At 42.5% G+C, this 15,738-nt stretch overlaps 1 protein-coding gene across 1 annotated transcript in view; it reads left to right on the forward strand.

The window, feature by feature from the left end:
• Positions 1 to 281: 281 nt before the first annotated feature.
• cds1 (CDP-diacylglycerol synthase (phosphatidate cytidylyltransferase) 1) overlaps positions 282 to 15,738 on the forward strand; it is a 29,076-nt gene continuing 13,619 nt past the window's right edge. Inside the window, exons 1-2 of the mRNA XM_080467373.1 lie at positions 282 to 614; positions 12,749 to 12,906. Of these exons, the coding sequence (XP_080323499.1) occupies positions 552 to 614; positions 12,749 to 12,906 (221 nt within the window). The 5' untranslated portion in view covers positions 282 to 551. The remainder of the gene's footprint in view (positions 615 to 12,748; positions 12,907 to 15,738) is intronic.

Below are 15,738 nucleotides of genomic sequence, written 5' to 3' on the forward strand. Positions count from 1 at the left end.
ATGTTGTTGTGTAAATGCAAAACATTTCTAAAATGAAAATGCAAAAATTATGTATTTTCATTTACAAGTTTGTGTAAATGGGGTTTTATTCTCCTGGAAACTGTCAGTCAGATCTGGCAACCCTCTATCTTTATCCTAGTCACGAGATAGACATTTTATTTATTTGAATATTTCTATTATTTACTTCATTTAGTTATTATTAGGTATTATTATTGGATATCTACTTTAGCGTGACATCAAGAGATATGTCCGCATTGACTCGGCTCTTATTGTGATAGTCCGCAGCGGAAGTTGTCCTGTCTTAAATAGCACGAGCCCCTTCAGGAGGAGGAGACCGAGCAGCGGAGTCCAGACTGCGGGCATAAACAAACACACGCAGGGGGAAGCTGACCTTCCTCGCGGAACCAGCGTCACGGTCTAACCCGGGTCCGACAACCAGGGACCGTGCCAGGGGACGTCGCCCCGTCTCCTTCCCCCTCTCTCCCCTCCACGGAGACGGCTTACGTGACGCGGTACCCGTCCCGTCCCGGCGGCGAAGCGAGCTCAGAGACATGACGGAGCTGAGGAGGCGAGCTGGCGGAGACCCGGACAGCACCGACAACGCCAGCGACAAGGTACGGAGGCTGCAGGGGGAGGCCGGTGCGGGTGACCGGGCGGAGGGAGAGCCCCGACGGGCTCTCTGCTGGGGGATAGCAGCGCTGTCAAATTAGCCTCACGAGCTAGTTAGCTCCCGGTAATCCGGCTGCAGTCGCCCCGTGCCGGGACGCGGGAGCGGCCGCCGTCGGGCTCTCGCAGCGGGCTCCCGGTTCACGTCCCCGGGCGGTCACCCCCTGATTACCGCAGTGGGTCTGTGTGAAGTTTGCCCCGGGATTGGTGCGTGTCTGCGGGCACAGGAGGTGCAAGAAGAGGCCTCCGGATTGGGGTGAAACCTCAGGGTCACTCAACTAAACCACACTATTATGTTCTCACTAATTATACAGATTTAACCCTGCAAAAATAAAACTTGGAATAAAAAGCATGTTTGCATGGTTTTAAAGGTGCAGTTTGTAAGATTCAAGCAATGCTACTTATGTACACTAGGTGTCAGTATTGAGTAAATTTAGCGTCCCGTTACCCTTGTTTTTTTTAACTTTTAGCGAGAACTTTCCAAAATCTTCAGCATTTTATCTACTCTACTAATTCTGCACAAAATATCGCAAAGTTATTACAGAGACATAAACTTGCACAGTATACATATCGCAAGAGACCCCCTAAACTTTGATAAATCACGTTCTTATCCATTGTGTGAATTCAGAAAGACAGAAATTTAAATGCGAAAGAAAAATCTGATTTTTAATATATATATATTTTTAAATGAATTACAGCTTTTATTATTTCTTACCTGGTGGCTAAAGAGCAAAAATCAGAAGCACCAAAATCAAGGAAAAATTATTACAAAAGAATCTGAACGAGGGGCAAAAGAAAGAGCACTGTTAAATCAAAAAAATCATAATGCAATTCCGAGTAATATTAGCACACATTGCATGTTCACTACATATCCTGCAACTCTACTCGATACACCATCTTGAGGTATAAAGTGGTACTATAAGTCTAAACTAGTTTTAGTACATTTCACCACATTCAGATATTAAAATCTTTTCACTTTTACCACAAAATATTGTATCTTTAAATTTGTAATCAGATTACTGAAACAGGTGATAGTCAAACCTTTGCTGTACTGTTATATTTGTAATTTATTACTTTCACCTTTGATAATCAAAGGTGTGAATACCTGGTAACTACTGCGTGTACCGGGGCAGATGATCCTTGCCCCCATGGGGTGGGACAAACTCTTGACGTGGAAGTGATTGTGTTAGGCTTCGGTTTAAATCGTGCGTACCTTTGCGTCCAATTAATTTTCTTGAACACACCTGAGTAACTGAGGTAACGTGAATCGTTGATCAGGTTCATGCCTCCGTTCTCTGGGTTTCTGTCGTCGTCGTTGTGACTGCTGTGGGCTGTTTACCTCTTTCAGCGTGCTGAGCGGTGTGTCGTCACCATGCATACCGACACAACCAGTCTGTTTACGTTGGGGTTAAATACCTGAACCACAGTGTTGTGCTCCCCTCTGATCTAATCTCTTAATTGTGCTCCTGGAGTGCAATCGATTCATGTATTTACGCCCGGCTGTTATGGTGGAGCGTGCAGAGAAGTCCTCCTCCCATTGGGAGCACTGTGAAGTCTGTAGTGTCTTGTAATCTTCATTGACTGAGACATTAGAACATAATCCGAGCTGATCGGCGTCTAGCAGAGCGAGTTATTGCCTCGGCTTTTGTTCGCACAGAATTTCTGCTTCAGGCAGGTAATCTGAAGAACGGTTCAGATGTTAATTGCAAGCAGCGTTGTGGGATCCATGAATAAACTGTTGAGGATGTGACAGGAAGACGCGGTTGAACCTGCAGAGACCTCAGCATTCCCACAAGTTTTCCTCTCTGTGCAAAGGTCAGACAAACCACGCCGGAGCTCCGCTCGGGCGTTCCGCTCAGGTACAATACACGCCGGCCGAGACGGTTGTGAAATCTCACACCGCTCACAAGTTCAACCTGTTTGACTGTGAAAGCGCTCTCACACAGATGTTGTGCACAGCGTCTCTGAATCTGTGCCAAGGACTCCGGGACGAGATGCTTCCAAACACCTCCACATCATGTGTGTCGTCCGCCGCGTCTGCTTTTCACAAGGTCACCTCTTTAGAAAGTCACCAGACTGTTTTTTTAACCCTCTTTCATCATACCAAAACATATAGCGGACAATTAATGTTATTCCAGAAATCTCTTCGGTCAAAGTCGAATGAAGCGAATAAACCTGGTTCTTGGGATTAATGATCAGACATCAAATAAAAAGTCTAAATCCCATGATTAACTTTAAAGTGTGGAATAAAGTCCAGTCGTTGAGAATAATCCCAATGTTTTTATGAAATGTTGTATTGTGTGGAACAGGTTCTGTTGTTTGTAGTAAAAACAGATTCCAACAAAATGACAAGTGGGATGTTAATTTGGTGAGAGAAAGAATAAAATGCCAAGAAAAAAAAGTATTAATTGTTGAAAGTACCTTGAGATTTAACATCAGAAAATAGTTTCTAGAGAGTAAAAATACAATATTGATACAAAGTCACATAGTGAGAATGAAAAACTCATTTTAGTTTGTTGAGCGTAACGCTCTGAATTACTGGAGAATGTCCATAAAAAAAATCTTGACTTCTTGGAAATAAATGATCAGATTGTCAGTGTAACCCTGTATCACGATCCGATCAGAGTCCTCCTCACATTCCTTCCCACTGTCCTCGATTTGTGCACGTCTGTTACGTAACATCACTGTGTTGTGGGAAATTGGCAGACAATCGGCTGACACATAAGACAAAGGAACCCAGAACCAATACTGGGAGACAAAACTATCGAGAAGGGTCGACACTTAAGACTAAAATCAACTTCATGCAAACGCTGTCAAATTCTTCAGTTAAACAAAATCAGAATCCCACAAAATCAATGGTTATGTTCCACGTTCTGCTGGCTGAGAAGATCAGATGATCTCACCACTGTGTGCATAACGGCTTGTTTGTGGAGTAAGATGATGAAATCATATGTGAGTGAAGCTCCCGCTCTACACGATGCAGAGAACCTTCCTCTGGTTCCTCCTCCCTTTGGCCTCCAGCCTCCGATCCCAATCTGTGTATATAACCGAGGTCCCGGTTACACTTGGTCAGCCCAGTGTGTTTACGGCCTCGTCACACTGTAACTGGACCTCTTTTAAATGTTTATCCTCAACGGTCTCAAAGTGCCTTCAGCTGTCCCGAGGAAACCTTCGACACCCGCGACACATGACAGGACGGATCTTCAGGGGGTGTGGCCGAGGGTAGGACAACGAAACGGACACTACAGCTTGTTTATATGCATTTGTGTGCTGGAGCATGGTGCAACTGAAGCATGCAAGGAGTTAAAATTAGCTGATGGCATGCTTCATCGCGTGTTTCAAGCTCTACAGCATTACAACAACATCACCAATAAATAAGTTCATCGGCTGTGTGCTCAGTTTCACAGAAATAAACATGTAAATAAGCATGGACGCTAAAGCCGACGACATGAATGCTGAAGCCGGCATCATTGACGTTGAAGTCGACACGTTGAGCGTCTCTGGTTTCCTTCTCAATGTTCCTATCAGAGTTAACCAACAGAAGTGTTTTTGTGTTTGCGTTGTTGCTTTTGCGTCCGCGTTGTGTCTCCTGTGTGTATATATATATATATATAACCGCTTCGGCGTTGGTATTATGGACTTTGTCACTAATGCTCTGGCTCACTCTGTTGAGATCATTTTATGGCGTGTGTGCATTGCGGTCACCCTTCTACTCCGCCACACATTCATGACGACCATTGTTGTCGGCTTTCCGACGGTTCTGTTGAACGATTTCTGATCGGAAAGAGGCGGGACCTCCACGCTTCAGTTGACGACGGGTGGTTTTTACCTCTGTTGCGTTGTCGTGAGGCAACATTTGTGGAACTCCTTGGCATTTGGGCTGTATCCTCTCTGAATCATCGGCTTGCAGCGAGCTGACGGACACCTTTAGGTTGGAACTATATTTAGTGAACTAAATCCGCTGTAGTTGTTACTGACCTTGTATACCAGTGTCTGTCAATCTGCCATGTTCTGCAGGGGTTTGCTCTGAAATTCTGGCAGGGGTCTTTTCCTTCCGTTCCTCTGTGACGTGACGCTGGTTTTACGAGACCGTTGCAGTTATTAACTGGTGCCAGGTTGCAAATGCTCGTGGTCCCAGTCAGATTTTATGGGATAGCTGGACACAATGCGTCACCATGAATGCACTTTGAAGGCCAATTTGTAAACGGACTCAGCTGAGCAACCGTAACCAGGAAGCGGTACACCCACAAGTACAAAGCATGTGATCAGTTCCAGGAGGTGCTCGGTTCCAAACCCGACCCGTTAGAAGCTGATCATTCGTTAGTACCCTTGAATATGAACTGAGACTCCTAATCTGCTTAGTTCACTGGACTGTAGAAATCAGCTGCTGAAAGATAATAGTTTCCACAAGGGGGCATTTCTTAGGGGGGCTGGGGTGGCAGTACTTCCTGGTAAATCTAAACGAAAGTACCTCAACAATGCACTGGAATGAATAAGGCCATACTGCGACTTCCAGCCCTCATCGTCCAAGTCCTCTTTATCTTGGTGCTTTCTACAAACCACAGGCTCAGGACTCGCAGCAAAAATGTAAAAACATGGAAAACAAATAAACAAACTTGGAGACGCCTCTGACACGGCGTAAGTCAGGAGTAGCATCAATTCAAATACCACAGGAAGTAAAACTTGAATCTGTGCAATATTTTGGAGAACACAGCAGTAGTCGTGTATCCTTTTTACTGCGACAGTTAAAAAGCCGTAATAACAACATGTGTTGGCATTCAAATGTCTCCTGAAAGTCACATGAAGTAACGTTTCTTGGTTTTTCACCTAAACTTAAAGTATTGCAGCTTTTTAACAGATTTTTTTGCACATCGGACCAATGTTTCTACTTCGACGCACTCTCTAGGCTTTTCTAATGAATGTGCGATTTCAGTATTTTCTTCCACGCCAAATCTGTGTGATGGCGATTTCATACAAGAGTAAGATTATCTCTATGATATCAAATTCCACAAAATCGGACATGGAAATTGATCTAACTTACATCAATATTCAAGAAGAATAATGTCCTGTATCTTGACTACAAACGCCAGCGGGCTGTCTCAGTGTAAATAAATGAAGCTGAGCATGAATAGAAATATCGTTCCAGTAGCATTCATGTACAAGGAATAAACTTTCTTTGGAAGTAGACAGAAAATCTATTTTGCTTCCATTTGAATCTGCAATCTCTGTATTGAGTCAAGTGCAGGTGCTGTTAATCGATGCAACGTTTTCTGTCGGTCCTCTTTTGATTGTCGATGACCTCAGCATGTCTGTGGTCTGTGAACCCTTCTCACTTCCTACCCATGGTTACAGATTTTAAGACATTACGGAAAATATGGTCACGATATATCTCATCTTTTGTCTGCGACAGGCCAGTGTCGCACAGTGTCGCACAATGTCGCAGCCTCCGTGCCGCCCTTTGCTCTCAGAATCGAAGGAAATGACAGAGGTTAAATTGATGAATGACAGTGCAGCCCTGAGCCCGACGGGCGCCTTTCTAACTTTGCATGTCAATTTTTCCTGCCCATTCAGCAATATTGATCTCTGTAATGAGCGATGCAGTCCCACGCGGCCGCCTCGGCGGACCGGGCTGGCAGGGCCTCTCTGGACTCTGTCCGCTCATTTGCTGCGTCGAAAACAGCTCAGCTGTGGAATGTGTGAAATATGCTGCTTTGAGCGAGTGCTCCCTCGCATCAGTGTTTGCAGCTGATTAGCCTAAACCCACGCTGGCTGTCGCTCACTCAGCGATCCTCCCTCCCGGGACCAGAGCAAGACACTTGTCCTGCCTGCTGGTCCACATCTCACATATGTGTGTGTGTGTACAAGCATTAGTCGCACAGCAGCTTCGACATGCTGGTGATGCGCCCAACGCTGCACTTTGTTGGTGTTTTGAATCCGACCGCTGCTCTTATAGTCACAGGATGCAACAACTGGAGTTTCACAATAACGTCAAAGGCAAAAGCCAAACAAAAAGATAAGTTGGGTATAAGTCTCCTCTGTACTCGCTCATCCTACTCGGCATCTTTTTGGTAGTGTTTCTACAAAATAAGTAGAATGTTTCCTCTACTGTTGTTAGTGTTGTAGCCTTTGAGACTGGTCTTGACCTCAAAAATACATTTTAAAGGTCTTGGTCTTGACTCAGTCTTTACCCCTTAAAGTTTAGGTCTTGTCCCATTATAGAATAAAATAAATAGAATAAATACTTTATCAATCCCAGAGGAAAATCTGTTGGTGTTGGTCTTGACTCTGTCTTTGGTTAGGTGGTCTTTGGACTACAACAGTAATTGTTATCTCGGATGTCTAATTTTTATTCAACAGTTATCACAAAAAACATCCACAGAACATCGACTCTCCGACGTTACGCCCTTTTGTCTTTCACCGTTTTCTAGTTAGTTTTTTTCACTCTTTTTACTCTGCAGGCATGTTAGACTTTCTTCAGACTATTTTGTGTTGCTATATCCCTCCAGGATCTTTCAATTCAACAATTGTATTTAATCCCAAAGACAATACTGTAACAATCAGTAATCCCTTGATGGAAAGAAAAACACATCAACACAATGGAAATAATCAAAATTACACCAATTAATCACTTGTCAGAGAGAACAAACGAGACGTTTGTCTCGTGGAAGTCAATGATTAGTATTAAGGCGCAAAGTAGGGCTGGGCAAAAAATCTATTTTATTGAATTTGTTGCTAAAAAAGATTTTTATTTTGCAAATTCGAGTCGTACACACACACACACACACACAGTTTTTTGGGCATTTTTCACATTCCGTTCTACAAATCCTTGTGGGTTTCTCTAGTCGCTCATTTGCTTAAACCTGGTTAAAGCTTGAATTGGTTTAATGACGGATCCTCATTTGCTTTTTATTTTGGTATTGTTTATATACAGTTTAACTCGGAGGACAATCACAGCAATAAAGTTGCACTTTTGGCAATATATCTGTTGTCTGTATTCATTTTTAAGTGCATTGAGTAAAGAAAATCAAATCAAAACTCGAATTTTTCTGTAAAAAACTATTTTCTTAGGGTAAATCGTCCAGCTTTAGTACAAAGCTATGTTTCCCTGATTTTTGACATTTTCTAGACGCCCCTACTGCTTTCAGAGACGTGATTATGAGACATGCATGTGATGACATGTGAAATCTGTCAGGATGGGAATATGCAGGCTGAACTATCATGTAGTCACGTGCTATACTAACCAGTCGACGAGAGTATATAACTAAAGAAATGTTTCACACTCATTTAGTTTGATTGAATTTGGTCCAAAATGTGTTTCTATTAAAAGTCCTGACTGATGACTGGAGTTTTTCATTTTTGAGTCTGTGCTTGCAAGGAAGAACACATTAGCCACATCCTCTGGAAACCTCTCCTACAACACAGCCTCAGTGATGTGTTTTGGTTTCTGCTGAAGTGGGAACAATGGGAGCCGTTTGTGTTGCTTCACAGTGGAAAAAAAGTGGCCGTCTAGAGAGAGACTTCTGCTTCTGTTTCACCACAACGTTGCACCAATTGGAAAGTGGTTCTCCACCCACTTTAGCTCAACACATTGAGCCTGTTGTTGTGGACATTTTCTTTCTGTCTTTATTTTTTTTTTTTGTTGATTTGGCCAATTGGAGCTTTTCCTCCTACTTGAGTACTCCTCCACTGGATGATATATGAGTGATGACTTCTCATCAGTAACATAGACGTGATTAATGCAGAATGATTGCAGGGATTTTTCCAAATGGCGACACCCGACAAAATGATGTAAAGTTTTGTTGAGTTGCGGTAAATTTGTGGAGGAGTTGGACAGGAGAACCATCGACTGTGGCCAGAGGGAGCTGGCCCAAGAAAATGACGTCATTTTGTTCGGCGGGACCCCAGAGTGCCGAACTTTCTTCTTGTTCATATGGAGTGTGAATTGGCCTTGAGAACACCTTGTCCTCTGAGTTACGACATCCAGGAATTACGCCGATGTTGATTAATGTCTTGGAGGTGTTTCAGCAGTAAACTTTGTTAATGATTATTGTTGTTTTGGCGTAAATAGGAAGTTGAGATGTGCGTTTATCCATCATCGCTTCAGTGAGCACACTCATCAGTGACGGTCATCTGTGCTGTTTGGTAACACCACGATAATTCATCTGAAGGGGGGGAAAACAACGTTGAGGAGATGTGCGCTACGATACCTTGTTCCTCCTTCCATTCCTACAGTGCAGGCAATAATAGCTCGGAGAAGCAGGAGGAGGTGGAGGACAGAGATGACAGCAGAGGTGAGCTGAGCCGTCCTGCTGCCTGCCGCCGTCTCAGACAGGAGGAGAAACGTGGCCACACTCTCAAGGTTCAATTCCTGCTATCTCCAAGCTGCTGAGGCTCTGTGATCGGGTTTCTTTTGAGCTTTACCTGATGTTCACTCGTCCTCCCTGGCTGACCTGGACTCATATCAGGCAGATTTGTTTGAGGTCTGTGACTGTGCAGCGATTACACAGCAGTTAACAGCACTTTAACAGAGGATTAATAGTGTTTGACATTTTAATTAAGAGGCTTCACTCAGATTAGGATGTAATATTGTAGCTCTGCATGTTGCATGTCGGCATCAGAAGTAACGCAGCAGCGGACAAAGCCAAGGGAACTCTGGTGGGCTACAAAAGGTGACTGAACTGTAGAATGTCACGGTGGAAAGACACCGTCAAGCAACGTTTACTGACCTTAATCCTACAAGAAATCTATCAAGAAAGATCAGAAATTAAAATGAAAGCTGTTCTCGCACGTCCTCTTTCTTTATTTACATAAAAACATCATGACTCAAGTTGAGGAAGTTAACACATTATCATGTTGTTAACTGATTAATTCATTAGCAGAGACTTTATTCCACGCTTTGAAGCAGGGAACAAAACCGCTGTAGAGTTTAGCGGAACCGCAACCAAAAAGAAACCTCTCCTGAAAATGTGGATGAGGGTTCCAGAGCCTAATGTCTGGGTGTCGCTCTGCGTTCTTATGAATACGTGCGTTTTACTTTGTAAAATAAAGACAATTAAAATGCATGGAATTAAAACCTGTTAATCTTTTTAAATACTGGTATTGGTAACCAGTGCAACTTTGCTGAACTTCTCAGACGTTTCCTAGTTGCATACAGTACCTTCCTTTCAGTTTTATAGACCAGCTACAGTGTTTTTCTCATTCAGATTTCCTTCCTGGCTGGTTTCGCCAAAGCTGTCCCGTTCTGTTTCTACCTGCTCTTTTTCATAATGTATCGTCCTCGCTGCCATCCGAAACATTTAAGATGTAGTATTTTTAAGTAATTTTGAACAGCTTCTTAACTAAAGCTACAAATACTAAGCATAGAGATCTTCCTGGTGAGTCGGAAATAAAAGAAGATTTTAATAAACACTGGTTGAATCAAGTTGAGAATTGCGGTAAAATTTTTACCCATTTTACAGTTTTAGTTTTGGCTTCCCTTCATTTCTAGATGGAAGTGCTGATAAACGTTACTTTGTGAGTGCAGTCTGATGGCTGCCGTTTAAGGGACTGATAATATGCGTCGCTCGTGACAAACGCTACATCCTACAACTGAACATAATCCAGGCGTGTCGCCGATGGAGATAAATTAATGGAGCGAACAACGAATTCAGCCGTTGCTCTTGAGGAAAAACATAACTAAGGAAGTCGATAAAGAATGTAGACATGTTCTGTCGTCTTTACCTCCATGTGGTTCTGCAGATGTTACAATATTTACAAGCATATCTGTAAATCGTAGCACGGTGAGACATTTCTGACATTGTTAGATCATTGCAGCTTGTTTGTGCTCACAACAACGACAGCCAAACGATATCGTCTTGATTGGTCATCTTCCTCCTCAGACGGACCAACATCTCTGAAGGGTATAGCTGCCTGCACTCATTGTGACCCTTTGTACCATCATCAGTGTTTGGCTTCTGGTCTGCAGATTTGAAAGGCGGCCCAGCCTTGAGTCCTTTACAAGTAATTCAAAAGTCTTAAGTTTGTAATTATTTTTCATATTTGCCAAAAATGCAACGAACAGTGGTGATAATATATTATTTCCTTCTTCAATCATCATCTCCACGTCGCCCTGCAAGACAAGACAAGTGTAGTTTTCCACCGTTTGTAACTCCGGGCATCAGGATTTCCTCATTAAAACCTGAGTAGAACTCTACTGTTACACCTCATCTCTCCTCTATTCCCCCCGAATCTCCTTCTCAAAGCGGTTACATCCAGCTCGGGTCACAGAGTTTATTTCTCCAGAGCAAATGTCTCTTATTTAACCCTGGTGACCCCTTCTCGCCGTATTTAGCAGTGTTGGTGCAAAGGCAACCATGAAAGGCAAAAAAACGTCGACGATCCGCCGCAAGCTTCTCGAGTGCAGAAGGAAACCTAATCTTTCAATGGATGTGTTAAAAATAGCCTCCTTCTGGGGTAAAAACCGCCTCGGCTCACCTCTTTGTTACACGATCAACCATTACTGCTGTTAACTCGGTGACTAAAGTGTTGGGAGGTAATTTCTACGACTGTCACTCCACTCATTTATTCATGATGTTAGTGTCTGAGGTTGAATTGACTTAAACTCCGCTAAATCAGACGTGCTTCCTCTTCTTAGCCACTTGTCTTCTGAGAGCAAGTTTTTTTTCCCCAATATACTGTTGAAATATTTCTGACATTAATTGGTTATTACAATTCTACATATTTTTTTCTTAACATGCTACCTTTAAACTTATATACTAAAATAAGTTTTCTAATGCACGTAATTAGAGTTCCCAACAGTTTCATTCGGTTTGGACTGACGTACTTTAACTAGTGGCAATGGTGGTGGAAATGGCAAGTTTATAATATATCAAAGACTAAACCTGCTAAATTGTGCTTAATACAGTTAAAACAACAAATACAGCGACACTAACTAAAACTGTGAAAATGGCTAAATTGTCAAAAACTGCTAAATCATCTGTTAAAAAAAGACTAAAATATCTAAAATTGTTAAGATGGATACATTTGTTAAAATTGCTAAACTATCTAACGGGCTTACACAGCTCAAAGATGCTGAAACTGATCATGAAATAGCTGCTTTTAATTTGAGTATTTAAATTTCATAAATGCAACACAAAGAATTTTTTTGTAGATATAAAATGGCTGTAAATGGAAGTCTATTGTTTACTTGTTTTCTAGCCCCATATAGATTTTGAGGAAGCAAAAGAATCCCAAAAAAATTTTATATGAAAAACTGTAGTTTACATAATTTGATTGCATGTTGTCTGTTATCAGTGTTCCTCAGCTTCGTTCTCCTGTAACGGTAAATAGCTTTACCCGCCATGAAACCTGACTCGGTCCGCGGTGAGTTTCTGAGGTTGTCAGCACTTTGACAGGAACCCTCCGACTCGTCCAGCTGCTGCTCGATACTCCAAAACCCAAATCAAGAGGCTGCCGTGCCACATTGAACGAGGCTGTGGGTTTTAGTCTTTGGAGATCAAGGTTTTTTTTACGAGATCGCAGCTTATCGACTGCTAACAGAGCTCAAAGGAGTTGGAAGATAAAGCTTTTCACTTCTTCGCCTCTTATTTTCTGTTTTCTACCAGAAAAGCTGAAACATTTGAGTCGATTTGTTACCGTCTGACTGGGAGTTACAGGTGAAAATACTGTGCAACATTTTGGCAAAAATGTTAACGTTTTTAAATGCCTTTTTTCCAAAACCTCAACAATTTAAGTAAATAAATACAGTGGAGTGTCAAAGTTCTGCAGCTTTAAATATGTTTGTTTTTCAAAGTACAGCTTTGATGCCTTTGCTGCTTATGCTACTTTCACCCAGTGTTGTCTCTCCATCTCATTATATCAATCCAATCGATGGTAAATAAACTACAAATAACATATACTTTGCAGTTGCATTATAATTCTTATGTCTCCGACGGCCCAGTTTTGAGCCGCTGGCGGCCCACTTTTGGCCCGTGTGCCATATGTTTGACAGAATCTAACCGGCACAGCTCTTGGTGATGCTTTTGTTGCGTATGGAACTGCTAACAAAACCTTTACATTTTGCGTGTGTGTTTGTTTCCCCCAGGAGACGTACGGCGACGACAGGCTGAGCCTGCCGGGTGATACCGAGGGCGAATGTGAGGGCGACTCCAAAGCAGACACTCCTGATGTCCCCCTGTCCACCGCCGACACCGACAACACTCCACAATGTCTCAACAAAGCTCTGGAGGGGTTGCCGCCCAGGTACACGCCATACACACACACCCCCTCCTCACAACCGATGCAGAAACGACCTCCTGGCTTCATTTCTGTGCGCCTGTAGGTTAATTGCTTCAGAAATTGCTTAACGGCCTGGTTGGTGTTTGATAAGCTTTCGTAAAGGAGTGAAGGTCATTTGGAGCTCATCACAGGATCTGTTACGATAAATGCAATCCTCTACAGGTGCAACATTTAATCAAAGGGATAAAGGAGGAGTTCAGATTGTCAGTGTTTCTAATATTTGTCTGCATATCACGCTGATTGGGGATTTTTTTGGGTAATCACTTTCAATGTGGGTTTTTAAGTATTGAGTATCTGCTGATACCAATAGCTTCCTGATTTCATACTTGGTTTTTTTTCCCACTTTAAAGACCTGAAAATTGTTTCTACTTTTTGGTAGCACCTCTTGAAACTGTCATATTTCAGATATTATTAAGTTCTTATTGGACAGCTTCCACTTTTGACTTTTAAAGTATTTCTACACTGCTGACACTTTAACTCTACTATGGTCTAGTCTAGTGCTATAGTAGGTCGATACCTGCTCATTTTCATTGATGGTCATTGTACCAAAGCTTTAGTCATAAGAAGAAAAAAATTCAGCTCTTAGGACCAATTTGCTGAATGGCAATCTATTTAAAAATATACTACAGTTGGACCCAAACCAATCAGGACATCCCTGATGCTGACATTTACTGTTCATCTCCACCATTAAGAGTAAGAGCAACCTATTATAATAATGTTTTACTAATGATTCATTAAGTTATTATTATTGGCTGGTTATTACTTCATTAAAAAATCTTATAAAAATGTGATAACTGCGGCCAATAGTGTGATAATCTATAAATTCCACTGCATTTCTTGGAAAGAAAATGAGAATAAATTGATTATACGCACTCTGAAAGCACTCTATACTTATAATTGGCTTCATTGCATTTAAAATGGCCAAAAATTATTACGTTACCGGCTGCTCCAGTTGTTTATTTGGCCTTAATTCACAGTGTATGGACAAAAATATACTGAATGATGGAGTCAGTCTTTTATTCAGTGAATCTGCTGGTGAATAAAATTCAGCATCAATGACTTTAATAACAATCCAACTTCATTGTCTTTCCATATGAATGTCTGTGTACTCACCATTTTTAATGTTGGCATATGGTTCTGTGTGTGTGTAGTTTCATTACAAAAAAAAACCAAACAGTGCCAAGTCGTGGCATGACATGCAACCGCATTGTTTTCAGCATTTCTGCTGTTTCCGTGGAAACTGACAAAGTTTTCAAAACGCTGCCATGTAAACGTGAAACTCTTCTGAAACGAAAATGCAAAAATTATGTGTTGAAGCGTCATGTAAACAGGGCCGAGGTGAGTGGTGTTCATGAGGTGGGCAAAGTGAGTAAACGCTGTGTCTAACGCTGGACTCGGGTCGGTTAACATCAGTGCAGACGCTGAGCAGCAGCATCTTCATGAGTCCTCGTGGCTGAGCAGCCGAAGGACTCACATCATGGCGCTCATTGTTGGGCATCACCTGCCAACTGCTTCACCTGTCATCAGCAAATCAGGAAAAAGAAATAAAATTTAGACACGCTGATGTGTTCTTTGTCCAGCAGGTGACTGTACTCTGGTCATGAATTCTCAAGCTTTTTGCGTAAGTGTTGCTTTACATTTGTGTGTCCATTGCTCGACGAAACAGCCAAAACAAAACCTTATGCATCATGCAAATTTCAGGTGACAAATTCTTGTGGGGAAAGGACCAACGTTTTTGCGAGGTGTGCGTGCAACATATTGCTCATTCAGTGGGATTCCGAGGGAAAACTGTTGCTGGTTTGTTTTTTTGAGTCATCTCGGTGGGATAGGAACTATCTGACTGTCTGATGGGAACCAGGGGAACGTTACCTGCCTCTCTGCACCTTTGCTGATTGTAAAGAAATCGTAAGAAAGGCCTGAGGCGCTTCGGCTCTGCGGTTTAAATCCCCACCTGTTAAAGAAAACCAATCTGCAGTTTTTCTTAGAGGCAATATGACGAGTACTGCCGTCAAATAAAGCTTAGAAACCAACGCACAAAGCCAATTATTGGATGGGTTTGGTGACTGAACACGACTTCAACCCTGTCCAGCATCTTCTGGGTGAACTAGAACTGAGTTCAGGAGAAGAGAGGAAGCACCTATATGAATATATCCAAGTTTACAGTGGGATATTAGAAAAGCCTCACTCCATGTAGTGCAGAAAGAATCAACAATAAAGGTGGAGATTAAAAAAAGAACAGCTCATACATTGGTAAACAGTTGGTACACATACTACACATTGATGAAATACTGGAGTGTATCTATGCGATGGTGAAAAAACAGCTGAAAAGCTTCCCACCTGGTCGGCTGAACTTCCAACAGCTTAAGTACAAGTGAGTGGGAGTCTGCTGGATGCACACGCAGGAGGTGGAGGGTGTGTGAGTGGTGAGTGACGGGCCAGGTCACAGGGCTTAAAGGCTCAGGAGGAGGCGTAGCTCTAATCTCAGCCGGAGTGCTGCAGAGAGACCTGTGGAGGAACAGTCTGCCAGGGGGGTGGGCGGTGAGGGGGGAATGGAGGGAGGGAGGGAGGGAGACATCAACATGATCTGGGATTAGCTTCATCAATTTTATGAAATCTGGTGTGATTGAGGAAGTAATGAATGGTTGGAGGTGAGACAGCAGAGGATGGATGGAGGCGATGAGAAGAGATTTAGTGACTCTGAGTGTGTGAGCTCTGAGTGGAAACAGCAGCGTCTTTTTTTTCTTTTTTTTTCATGATGCAGCCGTTTTCTCTCTCTCCCTCTCTCCCCTTCATTCA

The sequence above is a fragment of the Lipophrys pholis genome (assembly GCF_963383615.2).
Source record: "Lipophrys pholis genome assembly, chromosome: 7".
Taxonomy (NCBI): domain Eukaryota; kingdom Metazoa; phylum Chordata; class Actinopteri; order Blenniiformes; family Blenniidae; genus Lipophrys; species Lipophrys pholis.